The sequence below is a fragment of the Lytechinus variegatus genome, chromosome 17, assembly GCF_018143015.1.
Source record: "Lytechinus variegatus isolate NC3 chromosome 17, Lvar_3.0, whole genome shotgun sequence".
In the NCBI taxonomy this organism is placed as follows: Eukaryota; Metazoa; Echinodermata; class Echinoidea; order Temnopleuroida; family Toxopneustidae; genus Lytechinus; species Lytechinus variegatus.
In genome coordinates this window covers 23323503-23341378 of record NC_054756.1, presented here as the reverse complement: position 1 = coordinate 23341378, position 17876 = coordinate 23323503, and the positions used below count along the sequence as shown (strand labels likewise).

The 17876-nt window shown below is 39.0% G+C and overlaps 1 protein-coding gene and 1 long non-coding RNA gene across 4 annotated transcripts; one reads left to right on the top strand and one right to left on the bottom strand.

Annotated features, from left to right (window-relative positions):
- The first annotated feature begins 551 nt into the window (after positions 1 to 551).
- LOC121430891 lies at positions 552 to 11821 on the top strand. Of its 3 annotated transcripts, XM_041628317.1 has the most exons (5): positions 552 to 944; positions 5228 to 5578; positions 6044 to 6139; positions 7450 to 7555; positions 9352 to 11821. In XM_041628317.1, the coding sequence occupies exons 1-5, from the start codon at positions 836 to 838 to the stop codon at positions 11516 to 11518; spliced, it is 2829 nt and encodes a 942-aa protein (XP_041484251.1). In that variant the 5' UTR covers positions 552 to 835; the 3' UTR covers positions 11519 to 11821. The 3 variants fall into 3 exon arrangements, with proteins under 3 accessions (XP_041484251.1, XP_041484252.1, XP_041484253.1); XM_041628318.1 differs by lacking the exon at positions 5228 to 5578; XM_041628319.1 differs by lacking the exons at positions 552 to 944; positions 5228 to 5578 and having other exon boundaries at positions 6054 to 6139; positions 6649 to 7555.
- A 236-nt stretch (positions 11822 to 12057) lies between these two features.
- LOC121430892 lies at positions 12058 to 13098 on the bottom strand. The gene is made up of 2 exons (XR_005972077.1): positions 12261 to 13098; positions 12058 to 12230 (listed from the first exon to the last, which is right to left on the bottom strand). It is a non-coding gene; the product is annotated as an uncharacterized LOC121430892 (long non-coding RNA).
- Between the last annotated feature and the right edge of the window lie 4778 nt (positions 13099 to 17876).

Genomic DNA, 17876 nt, shown 5'->3' with positions numbered 1-17876 from the left:
GCATGTTTGCTGGGTATTTTCTTTTACTCCATATTCGGCTATTTCAACACAACATTACCCAACCACCATGCATGTTCCCATTTTACCCAATATTAGGTAAAATTTTACTCAGTGTTTTTAGAGTGTAATGTATAGGTCCGAAAAGCATAATGTCTAAAGTCAACAATAATGTTGATAGACTCTACCAGAAAATAGTACATTTTGACCATTTCTTTTTCTTCTTTGAGCACATATTCACAAACTAATAGGTAATTCTGTCTGGTCCCTCTTGTGGCTTTCTTCCATTTCTTATGTGTACAGCATTAGCAGTCCGAACTTCCATATCCTTTCAATACCTTTTCATTTTATCTATTTGTATCTTTAATTGTGTTCTCCTTTCATTTTCCTTTCTTGCTCCTTGTTCTTCGGGTTGGACTATCTCTCTGTTCAGTTGTCTGCCTGTCTCATCGCCCTCCTACTTTTTACTTCACCCCTCTCTCTCACACACACACACACACACGCTGTGAAACAACCCCACCCCCACACACACTTTCCCTCTCTTACTAAATTTCTTTCCATTCTTTATTAGTCTTAAATGTTTAGAAAACAATTTATCACACGAACGCACCGGAAGAGGATGTGATTTCTGTCCTAACTCATCTCCTCCCCACTCGAGATAAATTAGTTGAATAGGCCTTATAAACAACGGTTATACCGATGAATACACTGAGGTTATTAACTGCATGAAGAAAACACCAACGTGTGCTTTTTAAGAAATAAATAAATGTAGCTCCTGAGCGCATATGAGCCACTGTGGATTTTATTAATTTTAAGTCTTTGGGGTTCCTTGAAACGAATGCTGCACGACAACATGACACTCCTTCATAATTCAAGAAACCTCATGATTTTAATAACGTATGGACTGTGTATTTTCCCGCCTGCGATATCATCAGATAAAGACTGCCGTAAGTATATATTATATTTTGTTTTAGTGTAAAAATATACAGGTATGATCATATTAACATCAAATAAAACAGTCATGTTTGACCTGGGCTTATTTCAAGCTCGTGAATTTTGTTTTAATTGAATACGTTTTTTTTATTATACGTACGCTATGTGTACTGTATATATAGAGAGGATGCTCTGATTATTTTAACACTTCATGCAACTAAACATCAGTCATGTAAGTTCTGCTTACACGATGTAAAAGAAAATACCATGATGCGAGTAAAATTTAATGTGTTATTTGTAGCACCCATTATGTCATTCATACCTTCCATAAAGTTATCTTGTAAAAGTGAAACATGATTAAGTTTTCCTTTTTCAAGATTAATGAAAACTCATGCCTACTTTTCTAGTAAATATGGTTTTCTCATTTAATCATTGATCTACAAGAAAAACTTTGACAATTCAGTATAAGGTCCTGGAAAATCAACTCTATATATTTTTTTCGAAATGGTTTTCAAAATTATAATTAAGTAGGTTTTACGTTATTTTGAATTTTCCTTTTTTTGTAAAATATTCACCGAGATTATTTGGAAATTCAATAAGCCAATCACGCTTAACTCACCTTTTCTTTTAGATTTTTTGAATGGTTCATGAATAATCAGAAACTTCTCTCTGGTTATCCCTCACAAAATCTGCAATGTGGCTGTGCAAGGCAATCCATTATATTCAATGGGATTTCCGTGTACACATCTAACAAACGCTTGACATGAATTTAATGCAATTAATTGGTACTGGTGGGAAAGAGCACATGGACCGACAGTATGTTCGATGGGTACAGTCAATATGGAGCACTATTATTGAAAATCTTCGAGAGCGATCGAGCGTGTCCCCGCAAACCGAGCCCTTCTAAGAAGAAAGGGTTAATACTAGTTCCTTCTCAGATTTGGTGTGCAATAAGATATTCAAGGAAACTCAATGAAAATTGATGTTTAATAATACATGCAGTGACAATGTCGACACACTTTTGTAAAAGTTGCTGCTGCTGATTCTGCTTCTACTACCACCACCACCTATTACGACAGCTGATTATACTACTACTACAACAACAACTAATAATACTATTATTATTACTACTACTACTACTACTACTTCTACTACTTCTACTAATTACTACTACTACTACTTCTACTACTTGAAACAACTACTACTATTACCTCTTCTACTACTACTACCACCACTATACTTCTACTACTACCACTACTACTTATACTACTACCACTACTACTTCTACTAATTGCTACTACTACACTCTAAAAAATAGAATGTTAAATCAACATTTGAAAGGTTGGAGGAGTGACAACCTTTTCCAAATGTTACATCCAACTTTGTATAAAGCTAAATCCAACATTTTAAATGTTGTGTAGAACCATTTACAGTGGTAAATGCAACATTTAGAAAATGTTGTCACTCCTCCAACCTTTCAAAATGTTGATTTAACATTCCATTTTTTAGAGTGTACTACTGCTATTGTAACTACTGCTACTGCAGATGCTACTACTACTACAATAACAACAAACACCACCATCACTACTATTCTGTTGCCACAACCACCATTTTTTTAATTCTATCCTCTATAGGCCTTCTACGACTACCACTACCGTTTGGGCCCGGACTACTGATGATTACGATGATAATGTTAATGATCACCCCAATAATGGGTTAATAGAAATGTTGCACGAACGGACACAGTAGGGATAAAGTATTTGTTGAAAAGAATATATATCGGTTGTATGAAAAATTGTATGAAAATGGAGAAAAAATACGTTTTAATTGGTAAAGCCCAAGCATTTTATATCGGTCAACAATTCGGGTCGGATGTACGTCGGGCAAAGGAAGTGATCTATTCCTGTCCACCTTTTGTTTACAAACGGAGCGGTCATTGCGATAACGTACCATTGAATTTTCCTATCCAAAAATAACATTTAGATGTCTCGTGCCTGTTATTCACAAGCGTCCACAAATTGTGACATTCAACACCAACTTGGTATTTATACCGGTCCACACTAGTGAGTTGTTGAAACCACACTGGCCGCGGAACGGTTTTCAAAGTGGGGGGGGGGGGGGCTAAAATTGGTTTGGGCTAAAAATCACAATCGTATGGTCATTTTTACGTTTTTGTACATGGTTTTGGCTGAAGCCCCTCCCCCCCGCTTCCGCGGCGCCTGCAACACCAGTTATAAATCAAACCGATTCTGGTTTAACACTAATTGGTGTTCCTTAAATGCCAAATCTGTGTTAGCCTAACGCCAAACCGGTGTTGTTTTAACACCTCTCTGGTGTGGATCGATATAGATACCAGGCTGGTGTTGAATCAACACCGGTGTTTTTGCAGTGTCTGTGTTCCAGTTTAATTCAAACTCTGGTTTAAAGTTGTTTACCTATGGCTACCCAGTGGTGACACAAGACTCTAACAATAATTATCTGCTCATTTTGTGATTGATTGATTGCATTTATTCTTTTTCATTCCAAAATTTTACAAATGTTACAATGAAAAGCATAACACCAAAATATATACAGGAATGAAAAAAAGGAAATCCACTGGGAAGCAAAGCTTGTTAGTATGGGTTCCCTGTAATAAATAGTTAAAGTATATCTTTGATCAATGAAATTCAATTCGTAAATTAAAAAGGTTTGTACAATGAAAAAGAACACCTGTGGGGTCAAGCTTTTTATGTTTACTCACTAAGTTACAATTAAAGGGGAATGAAACCTTTGGAACAAATAGGCTTGTGTAGAAACAGAAAAATCAAAGAATAAGAATAAAGAAAGTTTGAGAAAAATCGGACAATAAATGAGAAAGTTATGAGCATTTAAATATTGCAATCACTAATGCTATGGAGATCCTCCCATTGGCAATGCAACAAGGATGTGTGATGTCACTGATGAACAACTTTCCTTTTGGAGGACTATAAAATACCCTCAAAATGTCTCTTTTTGCTTTTTCTTATGATGATACAAACTCTTTATCCATGATGTATTTTTAAAAAATATGTATTACATGCCCTCATGTAGAAAGAACACATAATCTATGGATAGATGTGATAAAAGAGGCAATTCAAGTGAAATATATACTAAAGTAATGGGGAGAGTTGTTCATCAGTGACATCACACATCCTTGTCGCATTGCCAATGGGAGGATCTCCATAGCATTAGTGATTGCAATATTTAAATGCTCATAACTTTCTCATTTATTGTCCGATTTTTCTCAAACTTTTGTTGATCTGTTTCTTTGATTTTTCTGTTTTCACACAAGCTATCTTGTTCCAATGGTTTCATTCTCCTTTAACAGTAAAAAAATCATATATCCCTGCTGTATAAAAAAAACGAGTTCAGGAGTGTGTGAACAGACAATCACTTGGACAAGACAGGACGAATACTCAAAACAAAAACAAAGCACTCATCTTTCATAACTTTCTTGGAATAATAAGTGAAAAACAGTTCTTTATCCTTAAAGGATGGGGAAACGAAAACAGGAAAATGAAAACGCATAAATCATAAACGTTTGTTTTTTGACATTTTTTTGAGCTTCCATAATTTTTAGCACAAAGTTTGACCCATGAAAAGGCCCCGTCACATCGTTCCGTATAAGCCTTGCATGTGATTGTCTGTATCTCACCATGGACCTACTTTGCTAGTAGGTCCATGATCTCACCCACCATGCCCACAATAAATATTCAGCATGTTCAAAACTTGCGTGCGCTTATGCAGGCAACTGCGTGTGAGATGCGTGCGAGATACTGTCAATACGGTCGACCTGTGGGTAGCAAAAATAGTTACATGCAAGTCACACTACTCACAAGCTTGTACGGAACAATATGACAGAGCAACAAGTTTAACTGGTCTTCAGAATTCGGGCCACAGTTTGGAAAATAATATTGTCATTAGACCACTTTCCTGTACTAAGCTACCATACTGCATATAAATGCATATGTTCTAATAATTATTCCCCAGAGCTGTTGGCCTAAACAGAGGAGATGTTTAATTGGAAGTGAAGAACAAAAAAAAGAAGATAAAAATAAAAGTGCCACATAGTAGGTCAATGGCCATGATGGCGAAGGGAAGACCTGGTTTTGTAACGGTACAAGATCTTCTGTTTTATCTGTTTTCCTGCCCCCTCATGGCGTGGCGTCGCCTCTTCTGCCAATACTGGTCCGTGAAGATAAAACACGCACAGAATCCCCGGAATTTCTTAACATACATTAATTTCAAAACATTATTGCTTCGTTTTCCGAACTACCAGTACCCTACTGCACCTACGTCCTCGAAAAGAACACAACCCCAATCGACATCACAACTCCAGGATATCCATCAAACTACCCTCAAGACACCAACCTCCTTTGGACATTTCAAGCGCCCTCTGGATGCGGACTTTCGCTAACCGTCAACGACATAGAGCTGGCAGCGGGGGACACTTTCAAATTCGGACAACACGAGGCCAAGACCCACATATACCAGGCTGATGACGAACTCGAGAGCGTAGTTAATAGCACGTTTCCGTTCGCCACGAACGAGTTGGTGTGGGTGACATTTTCTTCGGACATCGACAATGTCACCGCCAGGGGAATATGGCTGACAGTTGCTGTCGATCCAGGTGGGTATTGTAGACATGGTGAAGGAATTGTCATCATCCCCAAAATGAAACATCCCAGAAGCCGTGACAACAACTGAATGTTACGCCTTTTACATTTTATAATGCTGATTCCTTTTCTTTATTTTTTCATTTCCCTGAAAAGTACGCATGTGAGTGTGATCCCCTCCCTGTAAGGACGCCACTATTTGATAATACCCAGACCGTACAAAATTTGTATTCGTACCATTGTTTATTTTGTGGACCTACGTAACTCGAGGATCTTCCGATGTTGCTTAACACATGTTGATATATAGGGGTAGGTTATTCTTTTATTTTAGATAAGAACCTCACATTCGACCACTTTTTGTTGGGTTTGGAGTGGCAGGTCACACCGGCCTTTCCCCCTTGTCTTACATTTATTTACACCGTATGTTTACAATGCTAACATTTTCAATGAATGGCAACAAATTATTCATTAACCTTCAGATCCAACCGACCTACCAGACATTACTCCAATAATGGACGTTATATCACCTTTGGCTACAGACTTTATGGATCTTCCGTTAGTGTCTCTGGAACCAAGTGAGTATCCATATACCAATCTTTTGAATGAAATATAATGATGAATCATGTTCTGCATGGTTCCATGACATTTGCTCGAGCGGCAATTGCTCCGATTGAAAATCTGCACATCAAGCCAAACAAAACCTTACCGTCAAAACTTAATACATCCTAATCATTATCCTTACAGTATTCTGAACCAAAGACTACTGTAATCCTTAATCTAACCCTATGCCCTCTGGGTTATCAAGACCAGAGCATATATATCACAGGAAAAAGGCTTGATGTGCATGACTTATTTCTGTGATTTTTTTATTAATTTAAAGTTTGGCCAGTGATTTCAACAGTAAAATCTACTACAAATCATTGGATCTGATTGGCTGGGAGCAACTGTGTCGATGGAAATCGCTGACAAAGCGTTCATGAAACGCTTCCTAGTTGGAATTATGCATGTAAATTACATCATGTTCATCACCATTTTAACCAGCATCAGCAATTCATAATCATCATCACTATCATCATGACTACAGGTGGTCTGTTTGAACTTCACTTCATGAATGGAACTTATTGCACTATCGGCTACCCATCTACCAATGATCTCCGATCACCAACATCCATTTTGGACTGGTCATGCGTGATGCCTTTCCCACATGCAGTGCCCTAGCAACATGTCTTGCGATGACTGACCATGCTCCGCTCTGCCATGATGACCAAAGTCAGCAGAACTCCTTCCCAAACACTATCGGATATGGAACCACTTTTTTGGCATAGCTGTATCCACTCGATCATACATGCATTTTAAAGAGTTATCGGTCCCTGACAATATTCAAATTTATCTTCTACCACTAGACCCCCTGCGTCCCGTTATATAAAAGTTTCTCGTATAGTAACTTGACCATCCAATGGTAACTTTCATGCAATGCTTTTGATTGGCCGCTCAGCACCTTTACCAATCATTGCAGTTACCACTGGATGACCGGGGTACTACAAGAGTATAGTCCATGTAAGGGAACTGTGCTCTTTGTCGTTTATCCAGATTTACATTGCACGACGCACCCTTTTCTATTGTAAAATTTATATTACCACAAAGGCACTTGCGTAAATCATTCCAGTATTACATAAAAAAAGAGAATCACCATAATCGTCATCATCAGCAGCATCAGCAACGGAACCACTACCATGATCACCATTGCCATTTTTCATCCTGTTAACATGTTGTCCTCATCAAGTAACCAATGCGTAATATAAAGATATTGTCTATTCTATATCACTACTCAATGACGTGTTATCCTAAATGATGTCAAACTTTTCTTGTTTCTTGTCTTCATCAGCTACCCGGAGACGCCTTGGAGTTTCTATTCCATTAGCAGTTGGGCTGACTCTGGTTGCGTTTGGCCTAGGAGTGGCGGTGGTGTGCGCCTATCACAAAAAGAAGAGGTAAGTAATGCCCCTTTTACTTAAATAGCATAGCTGTAGAGTTTTACAGAATTGTATTTATGAATAACGGTAAGTTCGGAATAGTTTGAGCGAAGGATTTGACTTCGGGACTCAGCTAACAAAGACCACATACCTTATCTAGCTTTTCCTCGTAGTCCCTAAGTCATTGCTAAAAACTGTTTCTGTAACAGTATAGACTAACATCCTTATTTAGCTCTCATTGAAACCAACAAAATTTGTTGTGCACCAACACTTCCTGTAAAAGAGATGCTAGCAGACAAATAAGAATTTTTCTCACAAAGAACAACAACAGGAAACAGGACAAATGAAGAAGAGGAGGAAAAAGAACAAAGACCTATTCGGAGACCGTTTTCCTCCTTTCCCTAATCCCGACCTTTCGTTTGAGGACGCGTACGCTTATTTAGAACGGTAGTTCATTTTGGGAGAGACTTTTGGGCCCGTCGTCATGGTCGTAAAACTCCGTCCTGTAATGCAAATTGTGTGACATGAGATTTTTTTTTCGTTTCGCATCTGGAACGGAAACATTAAATTTGCGTTTCGTGTGCAAAATTCTGGTTGCTACTATGGTAACAGCGATATATCTGATTTAGGACGACTTTCCAAATCCAAATTTGCTTCCTCCCAGAGCTCGAGAGGCCGCCCGGGGACCCACTTCCATTGAATGGTGGATACCAGGCGCGACCACACGTAAAAAGGGAAAGAGTGGGTATACGTATAGGCCTATGTAGCGTTATGAGGGTGTGAGATACAATGATTAAAATACTGAAAAGGGATATATTTCCACTACTTGTAGGGTGTCACAACCCAAATACTTGTTGAGAGATGCATTTTCATAATCTGGAAAAGACCTTCCCTTGTTTAGGGTGCTTTTCGAAACCCCATGGTCGCGCCTGGTATCCACTCATCAATGGAAGTGTACCCCCCGGCAAACCCCCCCCCCCCCATTTCTGCGGAAAAGTAAAACATACTGCCCATTACATTGTGTGCTAGAAGCATATTGTTTATGTAGAAGGTGCTGGCAAAAGAAAAAAACTCCGCAAATTTAGACGGTTTATGGCCTGTTGCATGCTGTGTACATGTCAACGCATGGGAAATGATTCGGCTTGAGAGGGGATCTGACCCATGGAATCAATTGCCAGTGATCCACAAATAATGCACATTAAATGCAATATCGATTCGATGGACTGTAATGATCTATATCTAAGCCTTAATTCGGTAAGTTTTTCCTTACTCAATATGTACTCGATTTGTTTGAAAAACCACTTTCTTATCCATGTCATAATCTACATTTCGCATGTCTCCAGCCAGCTGGAGTCATAGCCATGATACAGGTACAGTCCCGCCGCGAGCTTAGGCAGGCAAATGGCATGGCATGGCATGCTGGTATCGTATGAAAGAGCTTTGCACACGAAAAGCAAGATCTATAGCGCCTGTAACACAAAGCTTGGCAATGATTGTAAAACAATTTTCTACGTTTGATTGTATTGACTGTAATGTATAATCAATCTAGAAATTCGAGTCTATGATTAATCGTTAACTTTTGAGTTACCCGACTCTAATCTCGCGTTGTAGAGATTTGCGAAAGGTGCCTATTACCTCTTAAACAACAACAGTGAAAACGAAAAAAAGTATACTGTTTCTAGATGTTGCACGCTTCAAAAAAATCCTGTGGTATAAAAGATGAGTTGAATATGTGCATTTTACCTTTTACACTATTCCTATTTTTACATTTCTGATTTTTTTTTAAATCAAATTTGAAATTTGTATCCATGCAGATCTACGGCGAACACCCCGACCTCCGACACCCGACCACCTTTAGGGATGTGCAACAATCCTATGAATCATGAGAAACGAGACATGAACCTAAACACACGTCAAGGATCATCTGCTGTTGCACAAACAGGACCATTGGAACCGGGTCTAAAGAACCACTATTATGAGATAGGAGAAAGCGAGTACAATCTGTTGTTTAGTACCCCCGGACCGCATGTGTACCAGGAAATATCGAAGAACCCACGCGGGAACAGCAAGAGGAGCAGGTCTACCGCCAGTTGTGACGGAAGCAAGAGGACCTTGAGCGCCGAACTTGATGTCGAGTTTTGTGAACTTACGAACATGATTGATAACATGCTACACCCAGTCTCTAAGTCGCATAGGTCACTCGGTGCAGGTAGTGTCGATGGGAGAGGTTCCCATCAAACGAGTGCTGGGCAACGCTCCAGAGCAAACACGGTTGACATCCCACGCGTTCGCCATGCTTTTGTCACACCAGCACAGAAACCAAACACTGTCTCAAGACCTCAGATGCCGGTTCGGAAGTATGCAATAGGTAAATTTGGTGTAAATCCAGTGAACATGAAAGGGGCTAGAAGTGTGGGCTCGATACCTATATTTCTGGAAACCGATATTAGAAACGCTAACTGTAGCCAATCAAATCCTGGTATTGGCCCTACGTACCAGCCCCTAAGGTCTACTGCATCAAAAGCACACTTGGCCCCAAATATCCTGAATAACAATGAACAGGCTGGGTATTATGTTTTGGAAAGAGGGCCCCCTGGGACTATTTCTTCTGCAGACTTAACACAGCCGGAATATTTTGTTCTGGAAAGTCAGTCTCCTGGAGTCGTATCTCCTGTAGGCTCATTGGTACTTTCTGACGGTGAAGGTTGGGAGATTGTTGACATTGTGCATTCACTACCAGAGCAGCGTCGTCGGGCAAATACGAGTGATCAACCTCGCAAGCTGTCGGGGCATTACACTGCATTGAGATCCACAAGTTTATTGGCCACTCCCCAGGCTTCGCGGAATCTAGGAGTACTGGACAAGCGCCTTGCGAAAAGTAATCCTAACCTGAATGCAGTCGGCGTCCAGCTGTGGAATAACCTTCGTAAAAGCTCAGAATCCTTGACGAAAACATCTCCTGGATATGGAAATGGACTTCGTTCGTTTGTCTCAGATGCTTTTATTGAGGAAGATGAAAAAGAAGAAAAATCCACTTACCAGCGACTCAGTAGACCTGCATCTTTGGTAAATTCCACACAAACTTCTAATCCTAAAAAAGAAAATACACAGGCGCCACAATCATCGCAGTATGAAACGCTTTGGAAGAACCAAACGCAAGTAAGGCCAGTTATGGAAAAGGAATCCATAGCCATTAGAAGTTCCCATCTTATTAATGGGGATATGGAAGATGATGGTGAATACAATGAGATAGACAGTACCGAACAGACATACCAACCTCTTAGTCGACCTGCGTCTTTGGAAAACCTAACATCTGGATGGACTCCTGCAGATGAAATCACCTCGCCTCCTTTACCTAGTACACAGTACGAAATGAATAGGAAGAGTGTCCAGATACGGCCTACTGTTGACGTGGTCCTCGGGAGGGAGCTTACGACTGTCGGGAGTTTCCAGCTTGTTTCTCCCGCGAGGCGCTCTGATAAAATGGCAAGTGCCACCATTCAGAGACCCCAGACCGACGATAGTGATTACGATGAACTGGACATGGAAAACGGCGCAGATGCAACGACTGAAACAAACCTAAGCAATCTATACATTGACATTTTGGACGAAACCCAAGACGTTCCCACTCAGATGGGATTGGAACATACTGCGGGAAACAAGAGTTCTGGTGACAAGAAACTACATAAGCCGCATCATCTTTCAAAATCATCAGGCACCAGAAACAACAAAGAGACAGCAAGTTCCATTGGAAAAGTCGATGATGGTCCTAGCCAACCTACAGGGGGCGCCACGTTGGATAGAGATTCAAAGAATCGTCTTTCAACAACGTCAGGGGTATATTCATCAATAGATCTGGAGGGAAATGGAGACGATCTGACTAACGGGGAAGGAATTTACAGTGCAATCAGTGGCGAGAGCAGCGATGAAGATGACGATATCCATGAGTACATCAGTGTTGACGATGTGTGTCCAAGATAGTTCCAATCAACCCTTGATCCTTTATCTCTCATACGGTTCAAATATGTATGATAGACAACCTTTGTACACAAATATCAGAAACTTTACTTTGATATCTGACAACGAAACGTTTCGACGGGATATACTTATCATCATCGTCGTCGTCGTCGTCCGGCTGTGGAATGAAACTGATGAAATATTGAGACTTAATTCTGTCTTGTACACTGGTATGATCATGCTCAACATGCTCAAGAGACCTAAACCATACTTACTTTATATTTATTACTCCTTGTTTATGCCAAGCTTATCCAGACCTAAGCTAAATCGCATAAAACAAAACTGTACAGCGTTGACATTTTGATAAAGTTGTGGTATTGACAATTTTAGACCGTGTGTCATAAAAGTGCATATCGACTGTACGCAAACTATAATACGTTAATTTAGTCGTACTCTTTAGGGTTGACTTTTCTGGCTTAGCAACGAGCGAGGTGAATATTCATTATTTTGATATGTATAAATTATGTTTATCGTTAAAGCAACCGTTTTTGTCTTTCAAATGGCAGATCATTGCACACTTTCTTACATTTTCTGAACATTAATTAATTTTTGTGGGATGAATGGGAAGTTGGTTCGTCGTGTCCTGATTGGCTAACCTTTCATATTACCCAATTATGCTGTTATATGCATAGCTTCTGTTCATGACATTATCATGACAATGCGAAAGGCCCAAACTCTGCGACCTTTCTAGATAGGTTGGAATTACATGCATTGTTTAGAATTCTAATGTTGCTTGATTATTCAGACTCTTCTTTCTTTTTCTAATTGGGTCTACGCATATGCAATATAAATTAAATGGATACAAACACAAGTGTACGTAGGTTCCTCTTCTTATAAGTATAATCCCTAGGAATTATTTAATTAGGGTCCAGATTATAATTCGTTTGTTGCAGTTTCTTACATAGCAATAAAAAGTATGGGCTGATTATTGTACACGAGGCCATTCCCCCACCTAATTTTACCAAACTCCTCGTAGCCTGAGGTTTGAAGTTGATCATTTTTATTTCTAATGGAAAGAACATACTGATTCGTCAAAATAAAAATAAAAAAGAAAAAATTTCAATAAATGTTTAATTTTCAAATGGTTAAAAAATAATCAAGGAGCTTCCTTGAAATAATGAACCCTGCTCATCATACCCTCTGGGGTAAAAACTCTAAAAAAAAATAAGATCATTATATGCATCATTTCACTCTTCTACGAAAAAAATATCGGTCTCGTGAGCTTTCTGAAATATATTTGTAAAATTCCAATCGCATGACATGTGAGGGAGTTGCTCGCATTAGAGGTCAACAAAATCACACCGCAACCCCCCTCCCCGAATTTAATTCTTTGATGTGTTTCGGTTATACGTTCATTAAAATGGCTTCAACTCTTATTAAAACAAACTCGTCCTCAAGCAGAATCTGCCTTTTGAAATGCATTTAAATCATCTTTTTTTTAAATCAAATACACTTAATATGTTCTGCATTTTCTGATGTTTCGAGAATGGGGCACTATTTGTATATAATTATGAGCATTGTTCATAATTGTGTATAAAAGGAACTAATGTGTATTAAATGCATATAGTACTGATAGAACGGTTTGATTCTTACATAGCACAAATATAGATCAACATATTGTAGCTAGGCATGGCTTGCTTACCCGCCCTCTAGAGAGAGAGAGTGGAAACATTATTATTATTTATTATTATTTCTTCGGCAAATAATATACAAAAATACATTTCACTGTAAACAATACAACATAAGAAATATCAACCTTTGGAACGCCAGGGACAGAAAAGGTTAACTTAATTAATGCGGCATGAAGCCTCCTGTCACAATTTCAATGGTTGATTTGCAATATGTATTAATAACTAAACAATGATAAAATACTCATAATTATAAAGGGGTGTAGCATGCGATTAATAAAATAAATAAATAGATTTAGTTACTTGTAACTGAAAATGAGTGGAAATGACGGGGAAAGAGAATTAAGAAAGCTGTAGGTGACAAAGAAAAAGGAAAGGAGAGAGTGGGAGAGAGAGGCGAGGGGTGTGAAAGGAAAAGAGAAAAAAAACAGAAAGAATAATGGGCATAAGTGGTGCCAGCATTCATTTCTTAGAGTTAGATTTGAGATAGAAGGAGAGACAGACAGACAGATCCAGGGAGAGAGGATTAGGGAAGGAAAGGAGGAAGGAAGGAGAGAAGGATTAGAGAACAGGAGCTGTTATCTTATTTTTATTCTTTTGGATGCATTTTCAGCTACCTGTTGTCGACTGCTTTCCGCGGCACCTGGAGAAGGGGGACGGGTGAGAGATGGCAAGTGGGGCTTAATCTGATGACTTGAATAGACAGACAAGAGGAAAGAAAACCAGAAAAGGATGGGGCGGGGCTAATGAAAATGACACAACTGAAAGATGTGTTTTCGCTGACAATGTTCAGGCTTATTTCAACCGACGGCTAAGAAAACACTTAACCCAGCAGGAGGCTGGTCGAATACAGAAGACCATCCTCCTTTGGCTTTTTCAATTATCAGAATTAATAAAAGGAGGGGCAAATGAAAGCAAGGGCGAAATAGGAATGAAGGTATAATGGTATTTTAGTAGGCCCTATATTAATAGGCCCATAGTTCCATACAGAAAAATATTGACGTCACCTTTAGGCAGTGGCGTATGTTGCGAAGAGAGTGAGAAGTAAATGTTGATATTTTTGTTACAAATGTCCAAATTTGTGATTGATTTTCACAAAGTATTCAGAAAATAATATTACATTTCACCCTCCACTCTTGCCTTTTCTTTTTTCCCCCTGGTCGTGTTTTTTATTTTTTTTTTTGGGGGGGGGGGGCAAGCGCCCCAAACCCCACCCACTCATCTGTACGCCACTGCCTTTAGGACATTTTGCTCCACCCATCACATCAAAATACCATGGCGCCGCCCAAGAGCCAAAGCCCAAAAGAATGACAAAGTCCAAGTTCTGGGAACATCCACCATAACCACTTAAGGGGACGATTCATTTCAATTTCTCTAGGAAGTCACTGATGTGTGCTTGAAACACAAACTTTAAACCAATTCCTTCCGATTTAAATGATGTTTACATTTGCCGAATTTATGAGTTTATGATAAGGCGACCGTTTGACTGCAGAAGAAATGACGCACGTGGTATTGACCGGACTCTTGGTGGTATTACATTACCACTGACTGCTACTGCTCAGTCGGGAGATTAATGACGTCACAGTTAGATCTTCTTGCTCTATTCAAAATATCGAAATATAGATATTCCCTGGCACCGCTCCTGAGTCAACGTACAGCCCCCTATCTGCCTATCTGATTCTGCGGACAGGCCCTGACTACTACTACTACTACTACTACTACTACTACTACTACTACTACTACTACTACTACTACTACTACTACTACTACTACTTCTATACTACTACTACTACTGCTGCTACTACTGCTACTACTGCTACTACTACTACTACTACTACTACTACTACTAATATACTACTGCTACCATGACTACTAATACTACTTCTTCTAATACTACTACTACTAATTCTACTACTACTACACTACTACTACTACTCCTGTAATACTACTACAACTATTAGCCGGACTATTATGCAAATATACTTATACGATTACTTTCCACTGTGCACATTCTCCTCCCTCGTTCCGCCTTTTCTTTTTTCACTCCTCTCATCCTTCCTTTTTCTTCTTTTGAATTTTTCTGCATTTTTTTCTTCTTCTTTCATCATTATATCCCATCCAAGTTTTCACACATCCACACTTTACAACCTGACTGATACTGAATCATCGTGTTCTTGTATGAGAAGAGGAAGTCGGATGGAAACGTTTGCTATTGGAAAACAATGAAACATCAAGAATAAACCCCAATAGAAGGTGTATTGTGTTCAATATGAGAATACGCCTTCTGCTCCCGCTCATCAAAATGAATAAGTGAATTTGAATCTGACCGGTCTTGCAAAATAAATGACATAGCAATCGGTCCTCGATGCCGCCTTAGGTCAGGGTTACACAAAAACCGAATTCTCCAGAATAAACTCGGAACGATTCCAGCCGAATTCGGTGGATTCGAATGTTCCCGAATCCGACCTGATTTTTCTCGCATTCGCAGAGGGAGAACAGAATACTCCCAAAACCACCCGAATACGTGTATTCGGATTGATTCGCAGCTGATTCGGTTCTGGTGTAACTAGGCCTTTTCTTGCAATCCGACTACTAGTAATCCATCTGCAACTATTCGACTATTTAAGATGCGACTCGCGCATGAATGACATTACTACTCACCGATTGGCTAACATTTTTCATTCATCTTCCAATCCCATGCAATGTCATTGTGGCGAGGTAACAAGTATCAAGGTCTTGTGATTATACCCTTGTCATTTTATCTGCATGACCTACTACGACAAACAAGATAGAATTTTGAATTTAAATTTTACTATTGCCTATCTTGCATTCCGGCTACTCATCTGTTGCTATCCGACTATTCGAGATGCGACTCGCACGGGAATGACTTCTCATAGAATTGCTAAAAGTTTCATTCAGGCCAGGCTCCTTCTATAAGATCAAATTTTTAACGTCAAGTGTTTATTTTAGAATACCAAATAATTCGCGGCGCCTTACAGCTGTCGATTTCTAATGCTGTTTTATTTTTTAGTAGTCATTGAATCTATGTTCTGGCGATGTTTTGTTGCTGCCAATCTCCTGCTCTAAATATTGTGATTCGTGATGATTTATGATTAAAAAAAGAAGATGCTGATGAGGGCTAGCCCACATTTGGTGGATCAATATACTAACACATAATTGGCGACCCCACGATGAATAAATAAAGAGAACATGACAATGGGCATTGATCAAGTCGATTGATTAAATAAAGTTAACCCTAGATTCGCTTTTGACAGAGAGACTTTTGCCCAATTATCAACCTAATAATTGATCCAATCCTGGTATGAAAGTTGTCCAAATATTTCATTTTATGAAAATGTGATAAGAATTAATTCCAAAGAGTTTTTGTTCGATTGTTTTGTTGTAGACAAACGTTTAGTCGTGAGGTTAATTTGGATTTGTTTGGTATACCCACCATCAGTAATAGTTAGAGTAATGATTATGAGGTAACAATAAAAAGGATGGTAATGACAATGGGGCAATATCACCCCCTCTTCCAAGAATTATTCCCATTAACACAATGAACTTGAGACTCAAGTGGAGAGTATTTCACGAAGCATCTGGACAGTGCTATTAAACCGACAAATTTCGCTCTTATCCAATCAGATGCATTGATTTCAGTAGTTTATAACAGTTGTCAGTGAAAAGTCACTGACTATTCGCTTCATGAAACGCTTTCCTGGTGTCAACCTGTAATTCAGATGGTATCTTTGACCCGATTGTCGTTTTGAAACAAGGTGTTTGGAGACTGGAAAGCGGAAATTCGGTGGATAAAGGAAAAGAGAGCACAATGGTCTCACCTTCCTGTACGTTTAAGGGCACAGGAACAACATGTAGATATCAAGCCGTACCCACTGCCAATAATAAATAAATAATAAATAACCACGGGCCAAACACGGCGGCAAAAGTGAACTCTGATCATAAGGAACGCGAGAAAGATACAGCCATAATAGATTTAACGTTTAGAGACGTATGTAGTATGTCCATGAGTCGATGCAGTGTGTTTAGAAACGTTGCGAGCTGCAGACTTGGACAAGCAAAAAAAAAATGGGAAAAATGCAAAAATGCAAAAGATAACGTTTTATGAATGATTATCTTTGTTATAAATTTTTGGCTGTAAAATTTATGCCTAAAATGTAATGATTCAGATTTTTTTATTAATTCTATGTAGAGGGTGGGTGATCGGGGGCAGCAGCAGTGATTTAAGTATGGGAAGCCAAAAGTATCAAAATTTGTTTTAAGTTGTACGTTTCTTATGTTTACTTTGCTCTTTCCTGTTCCATCGATGGTGAAGACAATAATCTATATATACTTCCTAAAGATGATGATTGATTTTAGAGCCAAATGAGCTGAAATATGATATCTCTAACCGTATAGTGATTATGTAACAATTGGTTATCCATACTCAAACCACAAATTTAAACCTGAGTTTAAGTTAAACCTGACCTCAGAATACGGGCCAAGGACGTCAGGTAACTGATTGTGCAATGATTCAAGCGACGTGTACATTTAATACAATTGCTCGGGTTGATCGGGTTTAATTAAAGCATTCTTGGTAGATTGTGTTTGGGGTAAACGTTATGAATAGTCAAGTTGAAAAGATAACTCCCACGTACATTGTGACGCATCCCACACTGCCCAAAGGCTGGTGGGTA